The 20,619-nt window shown below is 39.1% G+C and overlaps 1 protein-coding gene across 1 annotated transcript in view; it reads right to left on the bottom strand.

Annotated features, from left to right (window-relative positions):
* NUP210 (nucleoporin 210) overlaps positions 1 to 20,619 on the bottom strand; it is a 65,176-nt gene that overhangs the window by 21,551 nt on the left and 23,006 nt on the right. Inside the window, exons 12-23 of the mRNA XM_086755615.1 lie at positions 18,944 to 19,099; positions 15,273 to 15,471; positions 13,823 to 13,968; positions 11,062 to 11,283; positions 9,581 to 9,754; positions 8,185 to 8,377; positions 7,723 to 7,829; positions 5,281 to 5,385; positions 5,044 to 5,145; positions 2,055 to 2,183; positions 1,218 to 1,345; positions 172 to 307 (exon numbers count right to left, since the gene is read on the bottom strand). Of these exons, the coding sequence (XP_086611741.1) occupies positions 172 to 307; positions 1,218 to 1,345; positions 2,055 to 2,183; positions 5,044 to 5,145; positions 5,281 to 5,385; positions 7,723 to 7,829; positions 8,185 to 8,377; positions 9,581 to 9,754; positions 11,062 to 11,283; positions 13,823 to 13,968; positions 15,273 to 15,471; positions 18,944 to 19,099 (1,797 nt within the window). The remainder of the gene's footprint in view (positions 1 to 171; positions 308 to 1,217; positions 1,346 to 2,054; positions 2,184 to 5,043; positions 5,146 to 5,280; positions 5,386 to 7,722; positions 7,830 to 8,184; positions 8,378 to 9,580; positions 9,755 to 11,061; positions 11,284 to 13,822; positions 13,969 to 15,272; positions 15,472 to 18,943; positions 19,100 to 20,619) is intronic.

Genomic DNA, 20,619 nt, shown 5'->3' with positions numbered 1-20,619 from the left:
AACACTATGAAATCTGAGACACTAGCATTTGGGTAACTTCTGGACAGAAAAAGGAAACAGATCATTCTGGCCAATTAATTACTAGACTATAAAGTAACTATAATATACTGTTCCTGTGCTATCATAACACAGATTTTGTTTACACATATATTTTAATCTGAAATTATTTACTTCAATCTGTTGCGGAGCAGAGTTGATTCTTTGTCCTCTTTTGTCAGCAACAGTTGCCATAAGGCTAGTCTGACCAATGGCCATCCCATGCACTAGAAAAGCAGCGGTATGGTCGTCAGGAGCTTCATCGAGTGGGCTGCAGTAGAGAAATACATTAAAATAGAGAAATTCATTGAATAAATGACATGAGTAACAAAGGCAAAGGACTTAGTTAGTGCGCAGCAGTTTCATTGTAAGGATGACTAAGTGATCATCTTAAGTAAAACAGAAGTAACCGTCACAGTTCTACATGGAACATCACAAAATGGCTCTTTGTAGCCTGTGTTTTATCTTAAAATGAAATGCCTGAAATGAAAATGAAGCCAGAGTGTTAGCAGTACAGACCGGAACTCTGCCAGGGAACCCTCTAGCAACCTGACCAGTACGGAGAACAGTGCACAAGCCCTGAGTACGTACCTTGACACTGTTTAACAGAGCAGTGTAGGAACAGCCAAGCAGCACTGCGTGTTGCATGGAAATGTGCACATACGCTTCCCCATATGAAGTCAAGCGATTTTTACTGATTATCTCCATACTAAAAAATCAACAGTCCAAAAAGTGTTTTTGCTATTATTTTAATCACTGTGTTTAGAGCTTGAAAAATAAGCAGCTTTGAGGCAATAGGATGATCTAACATATCTGTTTCTAAAAAGGTTAAGTAACAGAGAGAATGAGTTTGATGATATGAGATATTTCACAGAGCTTTTCATTTGGCATTAATTGTCAAGTCATTGCTTCCAAGATGCATAAGGCTCCATGAAATATTACAGCATGTGAAGACAGTCTCATTCATCAGTCAGCAAGATTTAGACAGTTAGCTTAGGCAATTTTAAAATAGTTACTTGTCAGGAAAATACATCTAACAGGTAATTAAAACCTTATAAAAATAAAATAAACAAAAACTCATTGTATACTACCATGCCTCCAAGCCAGTATCTTTACTCATTTTTTTTGCTTATTCTGAAGAATGTCTTCGCAGATTAATTTAAAAAAATCCATTAACTTACACAAGTGAAACAATCTGAGACGCTGCCCTTAGTTTTAGATCCATGACGGCAAAGTATTTAGCCAGGAAAGGTTTCTTAGAGTCATCCAGAACTCTGACATAAGCTTTAACCGTCTTTCCAATCTCCACCTGAAACACAGTCATATTCAGTCAATTCTCATTTAAACTTTTCTTATTTCCTAGCATAAATGTTTTCATTTTATTTTACATTACACTTTTAGTAGAGTATTAGAGATACAGCCCTAAGGTTAGATTAGCACTGATTTCAAAGAATAATCCCTGCCAGCTATGGTTAGCGTCAAATTAAATAAATGAATTCAGATCTTTCAGCTGGCAAGGGCATAATTAAAATATCCAGAAATATCAACACTTATTTTGTATAAGATGCACCTAAGCTGGCAAGTAAAATGAGTTGGACTTCTTTTGTAGTCCTTGTTCATTTTCAAAACATGACATATGGAAAATGACCTTGGGGTGAAACTTACTCCTAAACGAATTGTTCTCATGCACTTCAAACAACAGTCAACGTAAATTAGTGTGTTTATGTAAATTATGAATTCATATTGCTGTGTAAATGCAAAAGGTGAAATTACTGCCATACAGAACATGAAGCAAGAGACACTTGATACTCTGGAAGACTTATAACCTAAAAGGATAAATTTGGGAAACAGGAGCACAGGGAAATCAAGCTATTTCTCTAAGGTCATACAGCTGCAGCAGAGGGCCCTAACCACTACATCATCTCATCTTGTACATGTCTCATCTTCACGTTCACGATCAGCACAAGGAACCAGGGCAGTCTGGATCCGCTAATGACGCTGGTTTCAGAGCCACTAACCTTGTCAACAACCCGGACGTACAGCTCCTGTATGTCTGATACATAAATTTCAGCTTTAGCTGGTGCAGGGAAAGCCAAACACAAGTCATGAATCATTACAGTCACTGATCCTGGAAGCAGAGGACGCACCTGCAATGCCAAAAGAAAATTTTATTATAGCACTTCTTATTTTCATTTGTCTGTCATTCATAGGATAAAATTTATATCACTTTCAGGACAGATGTAGTTGGATGCAGACGTCTCCAACCCTCAGACATAGATAATTCTTCCGCTGAAGTAAAAGTAAAGTTGTAAAATGTATGTAAAAGGTGTCATACTATTGAGCAAACGGCCTCTAAGCAGCAACTGAATTAACATCTCTTAATCTATAAGCAGTCTGATAGCCTGTTATTGTCCTTCTGCCATCAGAAGGACAAAAAAACCCACAATAAATCATTCAGAGCAATGCAACTTTTCTTACTGGACTGAAAAACAAAATTATAAGGAAAAAAAAAAAACCTAAGAACAGACTCTGCTTATAAAGCATTGGTACTGCTTCCTACAAGATTCATACTTCACAGTTACTGCTTTTAATCTGAGTGAATAGCCAAAAGCTGGTGGCACATCTTTCCAGGTAAGATGATGACTGCCAATTCAGGCATTCTATTATTATTTTATTCATTTTTTTTTAATAAAAAGAACATACATATTACATTTCTCAGAACACAGTGCAAGTCAAACAATGAAGAGAGACCTCTGCTCACAAACAGAACTAGGCACCAATCCCCAAGTTGTCTCCATACACTTTCTCAAGGCCATGCATCCACACGTGGCTTACATCTTCTTTGCAGTTCTCTTGTAATTTGCCCGACCTTGTCACACTCCCCAGGGACAATCCCAACTATTCTCTTCACCTTCACAGGGACTCTCGCTGTGGCCAGAGACAGCACAGACAGCTGGTGTCCTATTCTACGCGCTCATGCGGCTTTCAAAGATGAACTCTGAAACAAGGGGTGATGGACAGCCAAGCCTCCCAGTTCAAAGGGATTTAATACAATCCATAGCATTACTTGGCAGCACTACAAGAGTTAGCAGTAAGAGCAGTGGGAAGAGCTGACATTTTGTTCTTTGAGGGCACCACTCTTACTTGTGCCTCAAAATAGAAAGGAATATAAAGTTTTAATAGATGTCAGCTTTCAGAACAGCAGCAGTTCCCAAAGTAGGTGGGTGGTACAGGCACTAGGGGCACTTATTAAAGCAAAGCCATGGAAAGTGGAGATGTGGCCTGGAGCAGGTAGCCAGCACAGCCACAGAAAGGAAGATGTCACAGAACTCAGTTTGGGCTGGGAGACCAGAGAGAAGCAGCTGCCAGAGCAGAGGGCCAAAAGGGAAAGCAAGGCTACTGCAACTTCCAGAACTGTTCCTGTCCCAGTTCTCTCTTCTGTTCTCATCTCCCATTAGGTACCCAGTAGCTCCCTAGTATACAGTGGATTTCACTGTTTACCGCCGTCTGCTCTTCTCCCATGCTACTATTCATGTCCAGAAGAGCTGCCATGTCAAAAAGAGAGTAAAAGGTACAGAATTTATCCTTGGCAGTCCCAGTAAGAAGTCTCAGAATAACTGCTCTAGATAACTGGAGTTTAGTTTCTCAGAATAATTTACTATCAAACCATCCTGTATCAACTTGGCTCCACTGATATCTGCCACAGCATCATCCTGGCACAGACTGGAATTCGCCAATTTTCTGCACAGACCGTTCTGCTGGCTTCCATAGAAAGAAAAATTCATAGGCAATTCTGGCAGTTAACTCAAGCTTAGCACGCAGAATTAAAACACTTTTAAAATGTAGGAAGTTGAGGGGGTGTGTGTGTTGCATTTGTGGGGTTTTTTTTAATGGTTTTTAAATGTGTTTAAAAGTGGAGTTTTCTCTCCTTTAATCTGACAGGTAGTTAAAATAAATTTATTTTTGTTCTTCATAAAGCCTATCTTGCTGGCGCTGTTCCACTACTTAAGTTCACTGCTCTACTCTGTAATTACCTTGTGTACATCAGTTAAAGCACTGCTACACCCATGAGGGAGACCTGAAAAACTGAAGAATTGAAACAGTACACAATGTACAAACAAGCTCATCTTGTCTACTCTTCCCCCACCTCTGTGCCCAGATGACTCGGTTTGGAAAAAAATATTCCCACCTTACACTTTCAACAGTTCAAGAAAATAAAAATATTTCACCAATACTTTCCCTATCCTCAGCAATGAAAGAAATATCCACCTTTATCATCATTATTTAACAACTTTATCCTGGTATTTTATCTTTATTACAAGATAAATCTGTAAATTATACATTTGTAAAGACTACTCTTTAAAACAACTTGTGTCACTTCCAATTCTTGTCTAATGAAAGCTACAGTGCAAATATCTAGTTTTATTTGCAGAATGCATCTCATATCCTCAGCCTCTGTGAAGTCAAGCACAACTGTAGCTTAGTTGCATCTCTGAGTGGAAAAGTACACAAAAAATTTAATAGGGAGATCAGAAGTCAACTACTTAAGAGACATTTATTCACGAAATATCCTGAAATAGCACTGGAAGAAGAATTTGAAGGTTTCAGAAGTACTGGCCTACAACAAATGTTCCAATATTATTCTAGAAACTAATCAATCTTTTGTATACCAGTCCTGAATAACTGTCCCATTGTTTTTTCATTTTGTGTGTATGAAATCAGGAACATCTTACTGCAAATTGTAATGGGTAAAGAACAACTTGGTACTGGCTTTTATCTTGTACAGATTATACATATGCACCACAACTGTAGTGAAACAACTTCCTACCTCTGAAATCGCTAGTGCAATATCCACCGCCTGACGCTTGCCTCTGACAGGCTGGCATAGCCAGGAGTCAGTTACTGCCTTTCGATCCACGTGTACTGGGAAATGACCAACAGCGATCAAAGTGCAGAATGATATGCAGATAACCCCAAAGACATAAAATAACAAAATTATTTACTCACCAAAGCAATATTTTTAGTTTCCTCATGAGCCACTCTTATAACATTTGCAACACTGGTATTAATAATAAAATACCCAGAACCTTCTTTGATGAGAAGTTCTGCCTGCAAAACCAGAACAGCATCCAAAATTAGACAGCATCTTTCTAGTACACTGTTAAAACTGGTATCCCTACACCTATCATATAATTTTCTATGTTTTCCTCCCTGCAGTTAGAAAGCAGCAGAATAATTCCATACCTGTACGTCGGGGTGATTGTAAATGAAGACATCGGTAGGGTTCACTTTTACATCTTCCACTAGTATCAGTTCAATAGTGGCAGACACCGGTAGGAGAGGTTCGTACTGAAAGAAACAAGTTTAGCTGTTACAGCAAACACTAAGAGTCAGAAAAGAGTGCAAGTCTCTTGTATACGGAGGGAAGGATGCTTAAAGCAGACGAACACAGAGCCAGAGCTGCAGAAGTCTGGGTTAATAAAATGTCCACAAGATCTAGTAATTGGCTCAGCTGCTAGCTCTCTTCTGCAGGTAAGGTCAAGGACACACCACGCTGTTGTATTCTGCATCTCTGACCGAGACAAAGAACAAAGACTTACACGTTAAAGATGTAGCAGGACCAGTCTGACACACACAGATGGGATATTAACTCAGAGACATGTTATAAGTTCATGCAAAATGATGAGACAGAACATTTTCTTCTACTTCGAGATCATCTTTTTAGGATTCTTCCTAGCAGGCCACCAAAAGAAATCCTTCCTTAAAGTACATAAACACTGGACCAGATGCAAGTTTAATCATTTACTCATAATAATATTAGCTTAGAGAGGGAAAATGTTTTTAGAGGAAGTTAGTATTATCTACCCATTTCACCTAATTAGCAGAATTATTTCCTTGATGTAGAAAGGATGTCATCTTCCCCTAATAGCATAATAGGATGCTCCACTTCAACACAGAACAATGATCAAGACACCTTAATACACTATGATATTTTTGAGATTTTGTCTGTAAGAATGAAGTATGGACAGGTCTGAAAGCAGAGTATAGCAATCTGTTTCTAATGTATTTGAAAAAAGCAGACAAATTACCTAATCTAAAGAAACAAGACATGAGCCTATGTAACTCCAGCAGAAGTGTTATCTACAACTGCTCTTCAGCTACCAAAAAGACTCCTCCCAAACTTAAACACAGAGACCAGAACATAAGAGAACTCCAGTGCCATTTCACATGTATGTATCCGACACTGAAATACAATAAACTTCTCTGAACTTGAGGCTAAGATTAGAGAATTCACTTTTCTAGTTATCTCTAAATATAAGAATGTTGAATATCAGTTTAATAAAGTAGAGCACATTAAACTACAAAATTATTGCAGAACATCAAGTGTTCTTCTCATAACTCAGTATTCTTAAGATAAAAAAAAGATACCGAACCAAATATCTTAGGAGGCAAATTAACTGTGTCTCTAATCTGGTAATTTGGACTAAGTTATAGTCAAATTCTTCAGTGGAAAGAGATCTACACCATGCTTCCCAACAAGGACAGATTGGAAACTTCACTGAAAAGACAAGAACCAACTGTTAATACAGATCATCTTCCAAACAAATTTACTATCCAGATGCCAAATTTTGGACATACCGACAGAAATCTAGGCTATCGGATATTTCACATTACTAGTGCCCATCTGTTACCTGCTTTGAATTAAAAATACTATAACCTCTAGCTCCATATTTTACTTTGTCTCAACTCTATATCCATGGTACATCACTCAGAACTGCATATAGTCAAAATACACTTAAATCTTGCTTAATGAAATTACACAGAACTTCAATTTAGTGAAGCAGGATATTTGAAGAGTTAGTTACCACGCACATGAAGCTATTCCACAAGCTGAAACTTGCCTTTATCTTCAGTTAAAAAAAAAAAAAAAAAAAAAAAAAAAAAAAAAAAAAAGAAACAAAAAAACCCCAACAAAACCCACCAAAACAAAACCCCAAAACTGCCATCTGTTTACATCTGCCTTCTTTGTTCCTCATCACTACTTTCTGCTGTTGTTTTTCCCTGTGTGAGTATCTACAAATTATTTAAGGGAGTGGCTAACGACTTGTAAAACTAGAGCCTAGGCTTATGGCTGGCACTGTACAGATCAGTAGTGTCTCTCTTCTGTAAGACCAATGTTAAGAGCAAAGGGGGAAAGAAGAAGTATTAGTCAGAGCCCAGATTTTACATACGGTCCGTATGAGGACACGAGGCCAGCTTTTGCTTTCCTCACGCAGAACCCTTCTACCCAGTTTTGCAGTGGAAATCATACTTCTACTTTCCCCAGTGACAGCTGTACTAAGCACACGGTTGCTTTAGTGAAGGACTAAATTCAATTTATTAAAAAACCTAAATCGAAACTAAACCAACTGAAACAATGCTTAGTAATCCCCTTGCTCAGATACTTAAAAAAAATTTTAAAAGGAATTGGATGTATATATGGTATGGATAGCAGCACATAGTGCAGAGGAAAGTAGGAAAAGCCATTAACGTTATAAAAAAACGTTGTGGTATGAACCTGTCCTCAGAATCAGCTGTGGAGCTGCCTTGTTTTTACATTACGATGCACCGAGGAAATAAATACGCAGGAACACTACACATTAAGTGTCACAGCAAAATGGCAACAAAAAAAAGAGTTCCGAGTACCGGTATTTTCACTTGAGCTGCCTTGAGATGGGATTGCTGGTATCCTGTTGCACTTGCAGAGATGGCAGTTGTTCCAGACTCACGATGAACTAGAACAGTTTGTAAGCCTAGAATCAAACAAGAAGTCAAATAAATCTGACTATGGGGAAGAAAAAGATGAAATCTACACTGTTAATTTCTTTCATTATCACTCTAAACAGACAAGGCTTTTCTCCCCCAAGACAGGTTCTAGGTACTGTGTCTGGTTGTGGTTTGTGGGTTTTTTTCCTTGCTTGTTTTTTTTTTTTTCTCCCCACCCTCCCAACCCCCCTCAAAACAATGCACACTTAAAATGCATGTAGAGGATAAGCTGAAATATGACTGCAGATTAGGATAATTTCTTTAATCAAGCACAGACGTTATCAAGTAGATTTAGTCCTGACCTTCTTCAAATAACAAAATGCTTACTAAATTAATTCATACCGTGCATTTTCTTTTGACCACTTCCATCTTCTTTCAGAGTCAGCTCCATTGGCATATCAGGCTCAATATTAGCTAAGGACATTTTTGTGGATTCCCAGATAACACTGAGAGAACTGAAGTTATCAAATTTACTGCCCTGTTGGTCATACGCAGCCAAATCCAATACTGGATTGTGGTAATTCGAAACAGGAACCTGCAAAAGAATGAATACTTGGAACTCACCAGATGCAAGAGGATTTTTTTAATCGTTAAAAGAAGAGTTCCATGAGATTTGTTGTAACACTTATTACATGAGCAGTGGTCATTAAAATGAGCCATCAATCCAAAGTCATTAAGGTGTACTTCAGCTGCAATGGGTTTTTTTGGGGGGTTGGGAGGGTGGGCTTTTTTTGGGGGATAAAAAACAAAAACTGAACCACACAGCTCAACTACATTGTCTCTGGAATTCAAACAAGTTAGGAATAACACTGCTATTTGTCAGAAGACACAGCTCAAAATTCTAGTGTTCACCTTGAGAAATGCATGAGCGATAGCAGTGCACTGATGTAGTCTGACACACAACGCATCTAGAAAAACAGGTGACCTCTGAAGTGATGTCAGTATGTAAAAGTCTTCTCATCCTATTATTGCATAGAAGTTACTTAAAATGATTCATCAACCAACACATTGCAGTTCTATGAAAGGAGAATGACTTTTATATTTGCCTGGTAATATTAATATGACAAAACACACAGTTTACTCAGCAGCAAACACGTGATGGCACTCTTTAGAACATACAAGAAAGTTCTTTATGCTTGATAATCTACACATATGCATTCTCCACTGTCATGACTCGTATTTGCAAAGCTGAACACATCCGATGTCACTGAACAACACTCGCTGTACATGCTTACGTAGGCATCTTCATGTCAGCGGTGTTAATAAAGGCACGCACAAATGAACACTCCTGTAATAATATGTGTATAGTAAAATATATCTCTGTACACTCAATGGAATAGTTAAGACTAGAATGAAGTGGTATATGGAAGAAGTACCTTCCTTATTCACAGCTACTGGGAACATTGCCCTCTTCCTTCCTTTTTTAAATCAAAAAAGAAGTTTATTTCAAGAGTCAGAAAGGCTTCCTCACAGCGACACTTTTGCGAGAAGCCACAATCCAAATGCTTTTACATACACTCCTTTTTTCTAGTAGGTCCCTTTACAAACCTGTTCGAACAATCACTGTAGGAAAGCCATCCAGACTGCTCTCTGCAGAAGTAGACAAGGATACCAGAGTGGCCCACAGCACTAGAGTTACTGCTACTCTTGCAGCAAGTCAGATGCTTTATGCGGAGGTCCAAACACTGATTTTTAAGTTAAAAGAACACTTTATTTTCCTGTCACTTCTCAGACTCACCACTTGCTTGTTTTGTTGCAGCAAAGGGCAGGAGACATCAAGCTGAGGACTTGCATAAACAGGAGTCAAAGTGAGTCGCGAAGGAACAGCACAGATGAACTTCACAACAGCAGGCTCAACTGCTGGGAAAGGGTTGGTGATTGTGGGGTTGTTCCCAACTGTTAAGGCAATAACCTGTACAATTATGAAAACAGGCAAGTGAGGAGAGAGAAAAGGACTACTGAGCTCAGGCATGTTCTGTTTCACACATCTCAGTCACACTCTGATGTCAGAATGAACATGTAAAAATGTGATTCTTGGGGATTTACAGCCCCATTAATATACAGAAAGATGTAAAAGGAGGTGCATGTTTCAAGAACAGTTCTATACCATTACCAAAGCACTATTCCTGGGAACTTTTCCCAGGTATTCATGTTTATTACTATCAAACTTGATTCAAACAACAGATCTTTTGTAACTTAAAAAGCTAACAGGCAAGTGTTTTTCTAGCAGAGTGAGAAGAGAACAGACCAAAGACAATATTGATAGTCACTTCAGTGTGTTTAAAAACATTCTCTGGTTTATTTTACATTCCTTTTTTAGCCCTCAACAAAATAAAGCAGATGTAAATGCAGAGAAGGCCAACCCAGCAGGCTGAGGTAGCTCTAGCTACCTGCCCCATCCACCCTTGCACTGATGCTGGCCAGAGCCAGGCAGATGCAGTCTTTTCTGGACAACACTGAGGACAACCGACCAATGCACACACAGTCATAGACAGCAACAACAAGAAAATGTTTTTCTTTTCTGAATTTGCACTTACAGAAATAGCTACACTTTGTACAGTGTCCACTGTGGAAACCAGTTAAACAATTTGGCAGCCAGCCCAAAATGCTCAGGCCTTGCAGAGTTACAGGAGAAAAACATTAAATCAAAGCTAAATGCTTTATAAACTGGCCAGGGTGAGTAAGGCAGGATAAATCGCTTCTGCATGTTGGAGAAAACAAGACCAGGTGGAAAATGACTACAGCCACTATCACAAAGCCTGCGCAAATATCAGAGCAGTAAATTCACAGGGCTGTCATTTGTTTGGATAAACAGAATTACACAGGAAGGTAACTTGGTTAAGAGGAGCAGGTCAGACAGAAGAGTCAGTTTACTGCAGTAACCTTCTGCTCTGATTCCACTTATGCAAACTGAAGTTGCACTTATGAGGATGTGTTTAATGCACCCTACAATGCAAGATTTCTGTGACTCGGCTTTATACTGCAATAAACCCACCATAAAGCACCGTATAACACCATGTTATAAAATGCTCACTCTAAATCCTGTACCAGCATCACAATGCATAAGCAATGTACTTACCCATGTTCTTTACTGGCTTATTATAAAAACTACTTGTTATATAAAAGGTATATGGTATCATAAATCTGTCTGAAGCCTGTTCTCAGCCGCCTTAGCTCAGTGTTTGACGGAGGGCAATACAAATACCTTCTGGCACTTACTTGTTCTCCCAGGCTTTTGCAAGACACTCTAACCCAATGCTGGATGTTATTTCGAGATGTAGGAGGTCCAAAAAAAGACAGGGCAATACTTTCTGTGTCCTCAGCAGTGATGTTCCTGAAGAACTTTGAAGGTTCTTGTACCCATGGTCTAGGTCCTCCTTCAAATAACATGTCTTTAGAGGAACCCAAAGTCACTAAAGCAACAGATGGAGGGTCAATAGTCTGCAATAAATGACAGTTACAAATTAATGATTTCATTTACACATAGTTTGGCTGTACTTTGCAGAAGAAACTTTCTTCTTAATGGAAGAGCTATCTGTGTTACTTTGATTAGGCTACGATTTCTCCCATACGGTGGTTTGTAAGCATGGTTAAGAACAGAGTTGTACCAAAATAATTAGCATCACCTACAAGAATTCTGTCCAGCTGGATGATATTAAATGGAACCCATGGATCTGAAGAAAAGTTTTAACTACATTCTAATCACATCTCTATCATGAAGAGTTACAGCAAGAGACTCTTACTCTTCTGAGCACACGCAGAGAGAGTATTCTGCTACATTTTTAAAAGATACAGTACTTTAAATGAATGAAATCATGTCAAATTTTACTCTTTAAAATCCTTTCGCTTGACAGTGCTCTCTCCAGCACAGTTCTGTGCATGTAATTATTGTCCTCCTACACAAGTTTTACTTCAAACCTCTACAATAAATTCTACAGTCGATGTGCATCACTGGGACAGCCTGTGCCATTTATCGTCACAGAAATCAACCTGACATTTTAATACACAATAACGATAGTAGGTTGTGTTCCACAACATTATATTACTTAGGAGTTCAGAAAGAAACAGCAGGATGGTTCCATCCCTTCCATAGGTGTGTTTTGGCAGGGAGAGAGGGAAGGCATGGGAAGGGCTGGCATAAATGTTCCTCTTTCCTCCCATTTACTCCGTGATTATATTTGTAATAGAACAGTAAAAACCCATCGGAAATCTGTGGGATTTAGTCTCAAGTGTCTGCCTGCCCTTTGACTCCTGTTTATCTTTCTCCCACTTTTTATGTTATCGTTATTATTTTTTTAAAATAGCCATCTGACAGAAAAATGCTGCCTTCCATTTCTAGGCATCAGAAATATTTCACTCTGCAGAAAGGAAGGAAAAGAACATGGAAGTCACTGTTCCACACTTCAAAGAAAAATAAGTTCTTCACTGTGACAGCTAAGCACACATTATTTGTTTTTTAAAAGGGCACTTAATCTACCCCCTTGTAATGATGTATTGGCTCTGTTAAGGACCCTAGAATCATTTAACTTTGTATATGAAAAGCAGTGTTACAACATCTCAAAGGGCTTTGCTAATAAGCGGGACTTATGGCACACATATGAAAACACTTCTAACTAAAGAGACTATGGCTCTCTCTTGCATTGCTGCCACTAATAGAAAGTTTACACGCTCTGCTTAGGATGTCACAGCATCTTCAAATAATTACAGCCAGCTATTTAAGATATTTGACAGAAAAGCATATTTAAAAAGTAAAATCATCATTAGTCATAAATTTGTATGATTTGCATGAACTTTTGTTCCAGACTTGGGGGAAAAAAGCTACGATGAAACGTATCAGAGCTCAGCTTTACAGGTTCAGTGAGAGATCTGTGAAGAGGAGCATAACATAAGCCTACTGTTTTGTATTTCCACATACTGACTCCATACTCAGGTTCTTTCTTCCTCTTTTCTTTAGTGAGCTGTCCAACAGTGAAATATGTTTCTGTCAATTGTAGTGGAAAAGCACGTGCCATGTAGGCAAGTCAGTGTTGCTTTCTTGCAAAAATTAGTTTATGTCCTATGAAAGCAGAAATCACAAGCCAGGTCTACTTTCACTTGCCATTATGGACTCACGTATTTGGTTTGCATGGCAAGGTTTTGGTTGCTGGGGAGCTATGGGGTGGCTTTTGTGAGAAGCTGCCATAAGCTTAACCTATGTACGACACAGCCAACGCCAGTCAGCTCCCAGACAGACCCACCACCAGTCAAGGGGGTAATTTCTTATTACCCTACTCTGATTTGATTGGCAATAAATTAATTTCCCCAAGTTGAGTCTGTTTTGCCTGTGATGGTAACTGGTGAGCGATCTCTCCCCATCCTTATCTCGACCCATGAGCCTCTTGTTATATTTTCTCCCGTCTAGCTGAGGAGGGCAGCGATACAGCGGCTTTGGTGGGCACCTGACGTCCAGCCAGGGTCAGCCCACCACAACACAGAATTGTGACTGCCCCTTTATTACCCTATTAAGCCAATTTTTAATCAACTAATGGACAGTCAAAAACCAAACTATTTCAGTCTCACATAATTTTCAACTCATCTGGAGTCTGCTGTGAATTAATTTACTAATTCAGGTGTGCTGTGCAAAAGAAGATATACATCCTCATTCGCATGAGGGCTGACTCCTGTTACTGTCCTGCATATTTCTTCAGATGACAGCAATTGTGACTTTTTTTGCCAAAAGTCTGAAAAATGGGCAAGAATATTAAATTCACTTTCTGCTTCAGAAGTTTCAACAATCTGTTAGTTCACCACCACACTGCTCACTCCTCTACGGTTAGCTTGAAACACAATTCCCCAAAACAGACAATAACATTTTTGCTATGAATCAACCACTCACCTCATTTTTTTATAAACATACTCATTACATAATATCAACTTGGTATTTTTCATTTAAAGGCATTTTAAGTGACGGATGCTTTAGGAACAGTGAAAACAGACTTACTTTTAATGGTAGATAAGCAGCAATGGTGATGCTGGCGCTGAGGTGGACATGACCATGGGTGTAACTAACAACAAGGGTTGTGTATCCTTGCGTTTCAGCTTTCACTCTGACTCCACTACAAAAACTGGCAGTTGGCTTAAGCCTTCCTGTCAGAGAAGTTAAAAATATATAAATACATATTTGGACAGAAATGCCCAGGCACTTTAATGAAAGTTCAATATGGCTTTTCTCGACAAAAGCACTTCCACCAGAAGTAAGTAGAGATGTGTTCTCCAACCAAACATGTAAAAATGTTCACTACTGCCTTTCTTCTCAAACCCAACGCTTACCGAAGTATCCATGGCCCACAAACTTACTTACTTCCACACTGTCCTAAACAGGACACGAGCCTTTACTCTGGTACAAACTAATATAACTTCTACCACTTACTGAGTATTTCTATCTTGCTATTCTAAAAGGAAACTGGCTTGTAATTAAGCACAAGTCACACTGCTTAGACAAGCTTTCCTGCACAAAACAACAGTAGGCAATACATCATTTCTCTAGCTGAAGCTAAGATATTTCCACGAAATTTCTCTGCTTACTCAGAGGACATTCTGGGGTTTGGGAGGGGTCTTCTTTTTATTTTTTTGAAACTAGCAGTACAACAGCATACTACATAGTGACGTTTAAAATAGCTGCCTCTCCGGCAAACAGATGGTACAATGCAGACTGGTTTTACTGGCTCAATAGTGCAGGAAAGAGCTCCCATAGCAGAGACATTTGGGTGGAAAAAAAAGTCAATGGTACATATGAATAACATACCGAAATCAGTAGACACAGGAACAAGTACATTGCTCGATATCCACTCAGCCCAGCAACATTAATGGCAATCTTTGAAAATAACATACGTACTCCATACTCTCAATAAACCCAAAAAGAGGCATTTCTTAAAGCAATGAGCTTAACAATGACAGAGCTCTGGGAAAATTTAAGCAGCTGATTGTCTTAGTTCCTTGCAAACAATGAACAGTGTCTTTACAGAACTGAAAGTACTGCCAGACAATTTGGGCAAAGCAGTTATTAACACCGGTGTCCTTGTAAGTCTTCCAATACTACCTCAAAATACAATATATGTAGACTCCTCTTATGAGAAAACCCATCAGCTTCGTTACAGAAGCATGTTAAAAATATTAAAACCGTAGAAAGACATATGGGAGACTACACATTATCCAATGAAATAATTGCCAAAATGCTTTCAGAGTCCCCCAAAACATCAACAATACCAAAAGGATGTGCTGCATTAAAAAGCAAATACATCCTCAAAATAAAACTACTCTGATCCCCACCTCTGATGTTAAGCTCCTCTCTGGGAATACCGTACATAGCAATTGAAACAGTGATTTAAAGGAGATGTATGACTTAGTAATATCTTAAATTAACTTTCAAAACAGGGAGGGGATCAAATCACCTTGGAGTGACCTGAACACACCACGGTTTTCTACTTCCACAACTAGATCAAAGTGGGAGCAGTCGCTCAGTGGGACTACCTCGCCCGTTTCAACATTTGTTAGGCCGTTAATCCTCAGGGGCAGCTCCAATATTTGGCCAACACGTGCTTCAACTTGACATGGTGTGAACTCCATCCCACTAGGTTCAGTTACGTAAACCTGAAGGAGGAAGGAAACAGGACAGAGATGTATGAACACAACTCTCCAAAAAGATAATTAAAAAAAAAAAAAAAAAAAAAAAAAAAAAAAGAAAAATAGACTTCAGTAGGCTCTCCTTATTTTAATAAGTCCTCTCATATGCTTTTCCCAGCTGCTGACTTCCCTCTGATGGCTGAAAACAATTCTTCTCAGATAACATTGCTTTTGTGCTTACCTGCTGCAGAAAGGTATCAGAAAGGGCCAGGAAGAGCTTGCTCCTATTTCAGTGCTCTTTTCCCATAACAGCCCAAGGTCAACATCAGCTTGGTGAGCCTTTTACTGCTACTTCTACTACAACTCTCTCTTCTGCTTTGTTGATTTTAAAGTGTGGACTAAGCTGCACAGTATCTCCAGGAGGTACTATCACCAACTAGAACAGATTTAGTATCCAACCTTGACTTCCACAGCGTGAATATTTGAGGTAGACCTGACATAGTTAGCAAGGCTCCCCAGCCTCCAATGCTCACAGAAGCTAAGGGAACTAATGGCCAAACATTTCCCCAATGGCTTTTTTTTTCTGTCTTCTTTCTTGCACTTTTGCCGGCAAAACATTTCCCCACAGTAATATGTCAGAAATCTAAAATAAATAAACAAGTATCTACTTCCTAATCTAACAGCCTTCTGCTTCAACAAGTAATCTTTATGTGAGAGATACTCTGAAATTAAAAGGATTGCTTGCAGAAATAAGTCCAGCAGAAAGAGATCTTCCATGCTATTATAGCCAATATGCGAGTGAACAAGCCTTAACTGTATATTTGTTATTCTGACTTGCTACTTTGTCCATTAATGTTAAAGAATACACCACAGACTGATTGCATGTTTCATAACAATCACTATGAACGAAGTTTTTCATTTGCAATATCTTAAATTCCTAACCATCTGCAAATGGCTTCAGGATAGAATACTGAACCATATGGTACAGAGTTAAAACTGTAATCCTTGTGGAACACAATTAACTATTCCTCACACTTGCTTACTGAGGTCAGCAAACAGAACTCTTCAGAGTTATTCTACTAAGAATGCAATTCCTAACATAACAACAAAGGCATTCAAAAATAACCTATTCAGATTGTGTAATGCACTGCTCTGAAAGCTCACATGGAGAAGTATTTTTTTCTGTCTTCAGGCTTTGACTTATGTTTGAGGATAAGAAGTTCTAACTGAAAAATCTTCATTCCTGTATCTCCTACTAGTAATTGTCGCACTGCTAAGAAGCAGCATCCGTGGTAGTCCAGGGAATAAATTCATAGCAAGTCTGTAAACTAAACTCTACACAAATTTTAATTTGTGTCATTATTTTAAGCATTTGTTTTTTGAAGAATAAAGTTTAGTACCTCTCAAATCCATTTTGCAGCATTGACATAAATAATCTGAGCACAAAGCCCAAGCTAATTTGCCCTTCAAAAACCCCAGCATTAGTAGATGCAGCTGTTCCAAGAAAAATTTGGTTAGAAATATATTTCCCAAGACACACATATTGGGGGAAGGTGAAGATGGGAAGGGAAAAAAAGAAAAAGAAAAAAAAAAAAAAAGAGCAAAAATATCTGCTTACATAGCTCTCTCTTCGTTATGGGACAGACTTGGCAGTCTTGACCAAACACATTTTTTAATATTTTTGTCAAAAAGGACTTCAGTGCAACAGAAGTGCAGTACAACAATTACAGCAGTGCTGCACATGGGAACCTTTAGAAATTATGAAGTATGCTGTATAGCTAATGTATGTATATTTGATGCAATCAGCTTGTTCCCCACCAGCTGCTAAATTACAGGCATGTATCCTGGAAGGAAGGTGCACTGCCCCAGGGCTTGCAAGACCTGCTTCCTCAATCAGCTTCTCTGCTCCCTCAGAAACAAAGGCAGTCACCTTTATAAAGCCTTCGGCAGATGGATGTTGTTTGCCAGCCCAAACAGCATCTGCTTGGCACAAACAAGCCTATTTCATTTACGGCCATGCAGTTAGACAAACACAGCCCCTGGATCCCAGATTAGTCACACGTGCTCAGTACACGCTCTTTTAGTTTTTCTGCGGTCAGGAGCAGGTTTCCTCTTCTCTGTCAGGTTTCTATTCCAATCCTTAGCTGACAGAGTTAAAGCACAGATTAAGATGCCTGAATTTGAGAAGGTAGCAGAGTAGTACTCCTTCACAGCAGAGAATATACACCACAACAATAGTTTTACTTTCTGTTCTATTATGTTACGGGTCTGTCAGTTCTTAACAGCGTCACAGAAAGAGTAAGCGGTGACACATTTTAATCAATGAAAATTATTTGTGTCCAAAGGACAAGGAGCTACTTCTAAATCAGTAACATTCTTGAGAAAAATATTTAAGATTGTAGATTTACAGTGTCAACCGGAGCAGATTCTTCACCTGTCTTTGCACTCTCTTCTGCGGGGCCATTACATATACTGCTCCTGTATTTTCTTCCCTCTGTATCACATAATGATCACCCTGTCCAAATCCTAAAAACAGGATATGATTTGCACAGAGACCACAAAATTCCTCTTGGGGGGTATATTTTTCACTCCCATTTTCTCCTAATTTTCCTAAATCTTTATTTTTTTCTTGGCCAGCTTTGGTATCTAGATTCTAGAGTTGGGGCTGTTCAGCCTGGAGAAGAGGAGGCTCCGGGGAGACCTGATAGCGGTCTTCCAGTACCTCAAGGGGGCCTACAAGAAAGATGGGGAAAGGCTGTTTAGTAGGGCCTGTTGCGATAGGACGAGAGGTAATGGTTTTAAAATAGAGAGGGGTAGATTTAGATTAGAAATTAGGAAAAAATTTTTTACAATGCGGATTATAGAACACTGGAACAGGTTGCCCAGAAAGGTGGTGGAGGCCCCATCTCTGGAAACGTTCAAGGCCAGGCTGGATGAGGCTCTGAGCAACCTGACCTAGTCAGGGATGTCCCTGCTCCTGGCAGGGGGGTTGGACTAGATGACCTTTGAAGGTCCCTTCCAACCCTAACCATTCTATGATTCTATGATTCTATGATTCATTATGTAGCACTGTATTCACTTCAGCCACTTCTCCAGGCAGGAATTTCCTTGCACATCTTGATGGTATCTGTCATCCTTTCATACCGAGTGAGAACACCTACCTCTTACCCTGCAGAATGCATCTGTAGTTTGGCTTGTCTGTTTAGACAGCTATGCCAGTAGTAAGTTACTATTTCCTTCTTGCACTCAAAACATTGAAGAAGGAAAAAAACTTGCCAAGGAAATGAGGAAGGGTCAAAAATGGGAGTAAAGTCAATGCAACAGAAAGAACTTAGATCTTCAGAAGCAAAAACTGCAACAGATCACTTAACCTGCCACAGGGCTGGTAGGGAAACCTCTTAGGAACATATTGGAAAGGGGAATGCCTGTGGCATTCTCAGCTTCTTCACTGTTTCCAAAAGCCATATTCAAGAGTGACCAGGGAAAATAAGAGTTTTACCTTCATTTCTCCATAATGTAATGGATTCTGAACATCAATTGCCTGAATAACGCTGACGCCAATGTCACTTCCAGTTGTCATTACTCCTTTGACTGTCACTGTAGCAACTGCCTGGTTAGAATAGGACCAGCTGAAATTTCCACTTCCACCATGAGCCTAGAATACAAAGAGAAAAATCTTTCAAGTGTATGGTTCTCATGTTTCTTAGCTATCAAGCCTTTGAATATCTTGCATAAAAACCAGGCACATACTGAGCAATGACAATGCTTTTACTGAAGAAATACAAATAAAATAACAGCTCAATTTTCAAAACAGCAAGGTGAAGTAAGAGATGAGAACATTACTACCCTTCATTCATTTTAATTTCAGCTTTCTTCATGCATAGATCCTACAGGCTCACCAGAGCTGCTAACCCAAACATCTCTCTCCCAGCTGCAGAAGTCTGATGCTCACAACTCCTAGCGATTGATCGTGCTTAGAGTCAGTAGAGTATTTCACAAATCAGCATACCAGAGCCCTGGCACATGGGATTTATCGTACTTCTGAAAACCCCCACTGTTTCTCTGGTGCTGACAGCCAAAGTGCTGATTTTGGGTCTCGCAGCTGCTAACAAGACACTCTGTACCTACTAGCTTCTTTCAATGGGAATTGTTAACGGATCTAAAGAGAAAAGAAGGTGGGAGGCAGGGAGGGAATGAAACAAGCAAGGAAAAAAAGAAAAAGAAAAAGTCATTGTCTTTTGGCATTAATTCTTTATTTTTATGCTGAAAACCAGCACGTCTACCTGTAGCCATTCAACAAACACGCTGCTCCACCAACTGATCAGTCATGGAACAAGCAATTGGCAGGAATGGAAACTGCCCGCTCTTACCACGAGCGGGGCGGGGGGTCTGTGAAACGTACAGGCTACACTCCCACAACAGCTTCTCAAGGAAGGGCTCAGTAACTGCCAAACTGACAAGCTCAAGTTTATTATACACATTCCCATAAAAAACCCCAAACCCACAAAAAAGAAAAATCCACCCTTTTCCTAGAGCTGCCAGCTCTTGAAGGGTTGTTTCACAACTGGAGGAGCTTAAGTGAGTAGAATTATTTTACAGAAGTAATATCTGCTGCAGGTTCAGATTTTGTAAAGTGAATAGCCAAGAAACATTTTGCCAACACAAGCACAGTACTCTCCTTCTGGAGCTGTAATAGTAGTTACTGAAGAAACATAATCATTACAATGCTGTAAAACGTATAGGTTTTAAACATCATTAGTGTGAGCTATAGGAAGTGTCTGTCGAGACACATACTGTGCAGAAAGGTATGCCAAGAATAATGCATTTTTAAGGAGATTTTTTTTAAAATAAATTTAAAAAAACAAAAAAAGTTTCACACTCCAAAATAAATTTCCATGTTCCATCAGAGTAAAACAAGGGTGAATATCAGAGCATTTTTTTCCTTATGTCTACTGTTTTCATTTCTTTAACTTCCTCATAAAAACAGACAAGATGATAAATCTTGTCTAGAAGGACAGTGTGGAAAACAAACAAATCTAAATTATGCAGGAGCTTAGTTAATAACTTTTACAGGGGAAGGGGGACAGGGAGGAATCAAAAGGACAGACGTTTCAGACATTCCCCTCTTCCCTTCCCATGAGCATGCACACAACCCGATTACAGAAAGAGCACCAT

This window comes from Chlamydotis macqueenii, chromosome 10, assembly GCF_036417535.1.
Source record: "Chlamydotis macqueenii isolate bChlMac1 chromosome 10, bChlMac1.mat, whole genome shotgun sequence".
NCBI classification, from domain to species: Eukaryota; Metazoa; Chordata; class Aves; order Otidiformes; family Otididae; genus Chlamydotis; species Chlamydotis macqueenii.
This window is presented reverse-complemented; position numbering and strand designations above follow the sequence as displayed.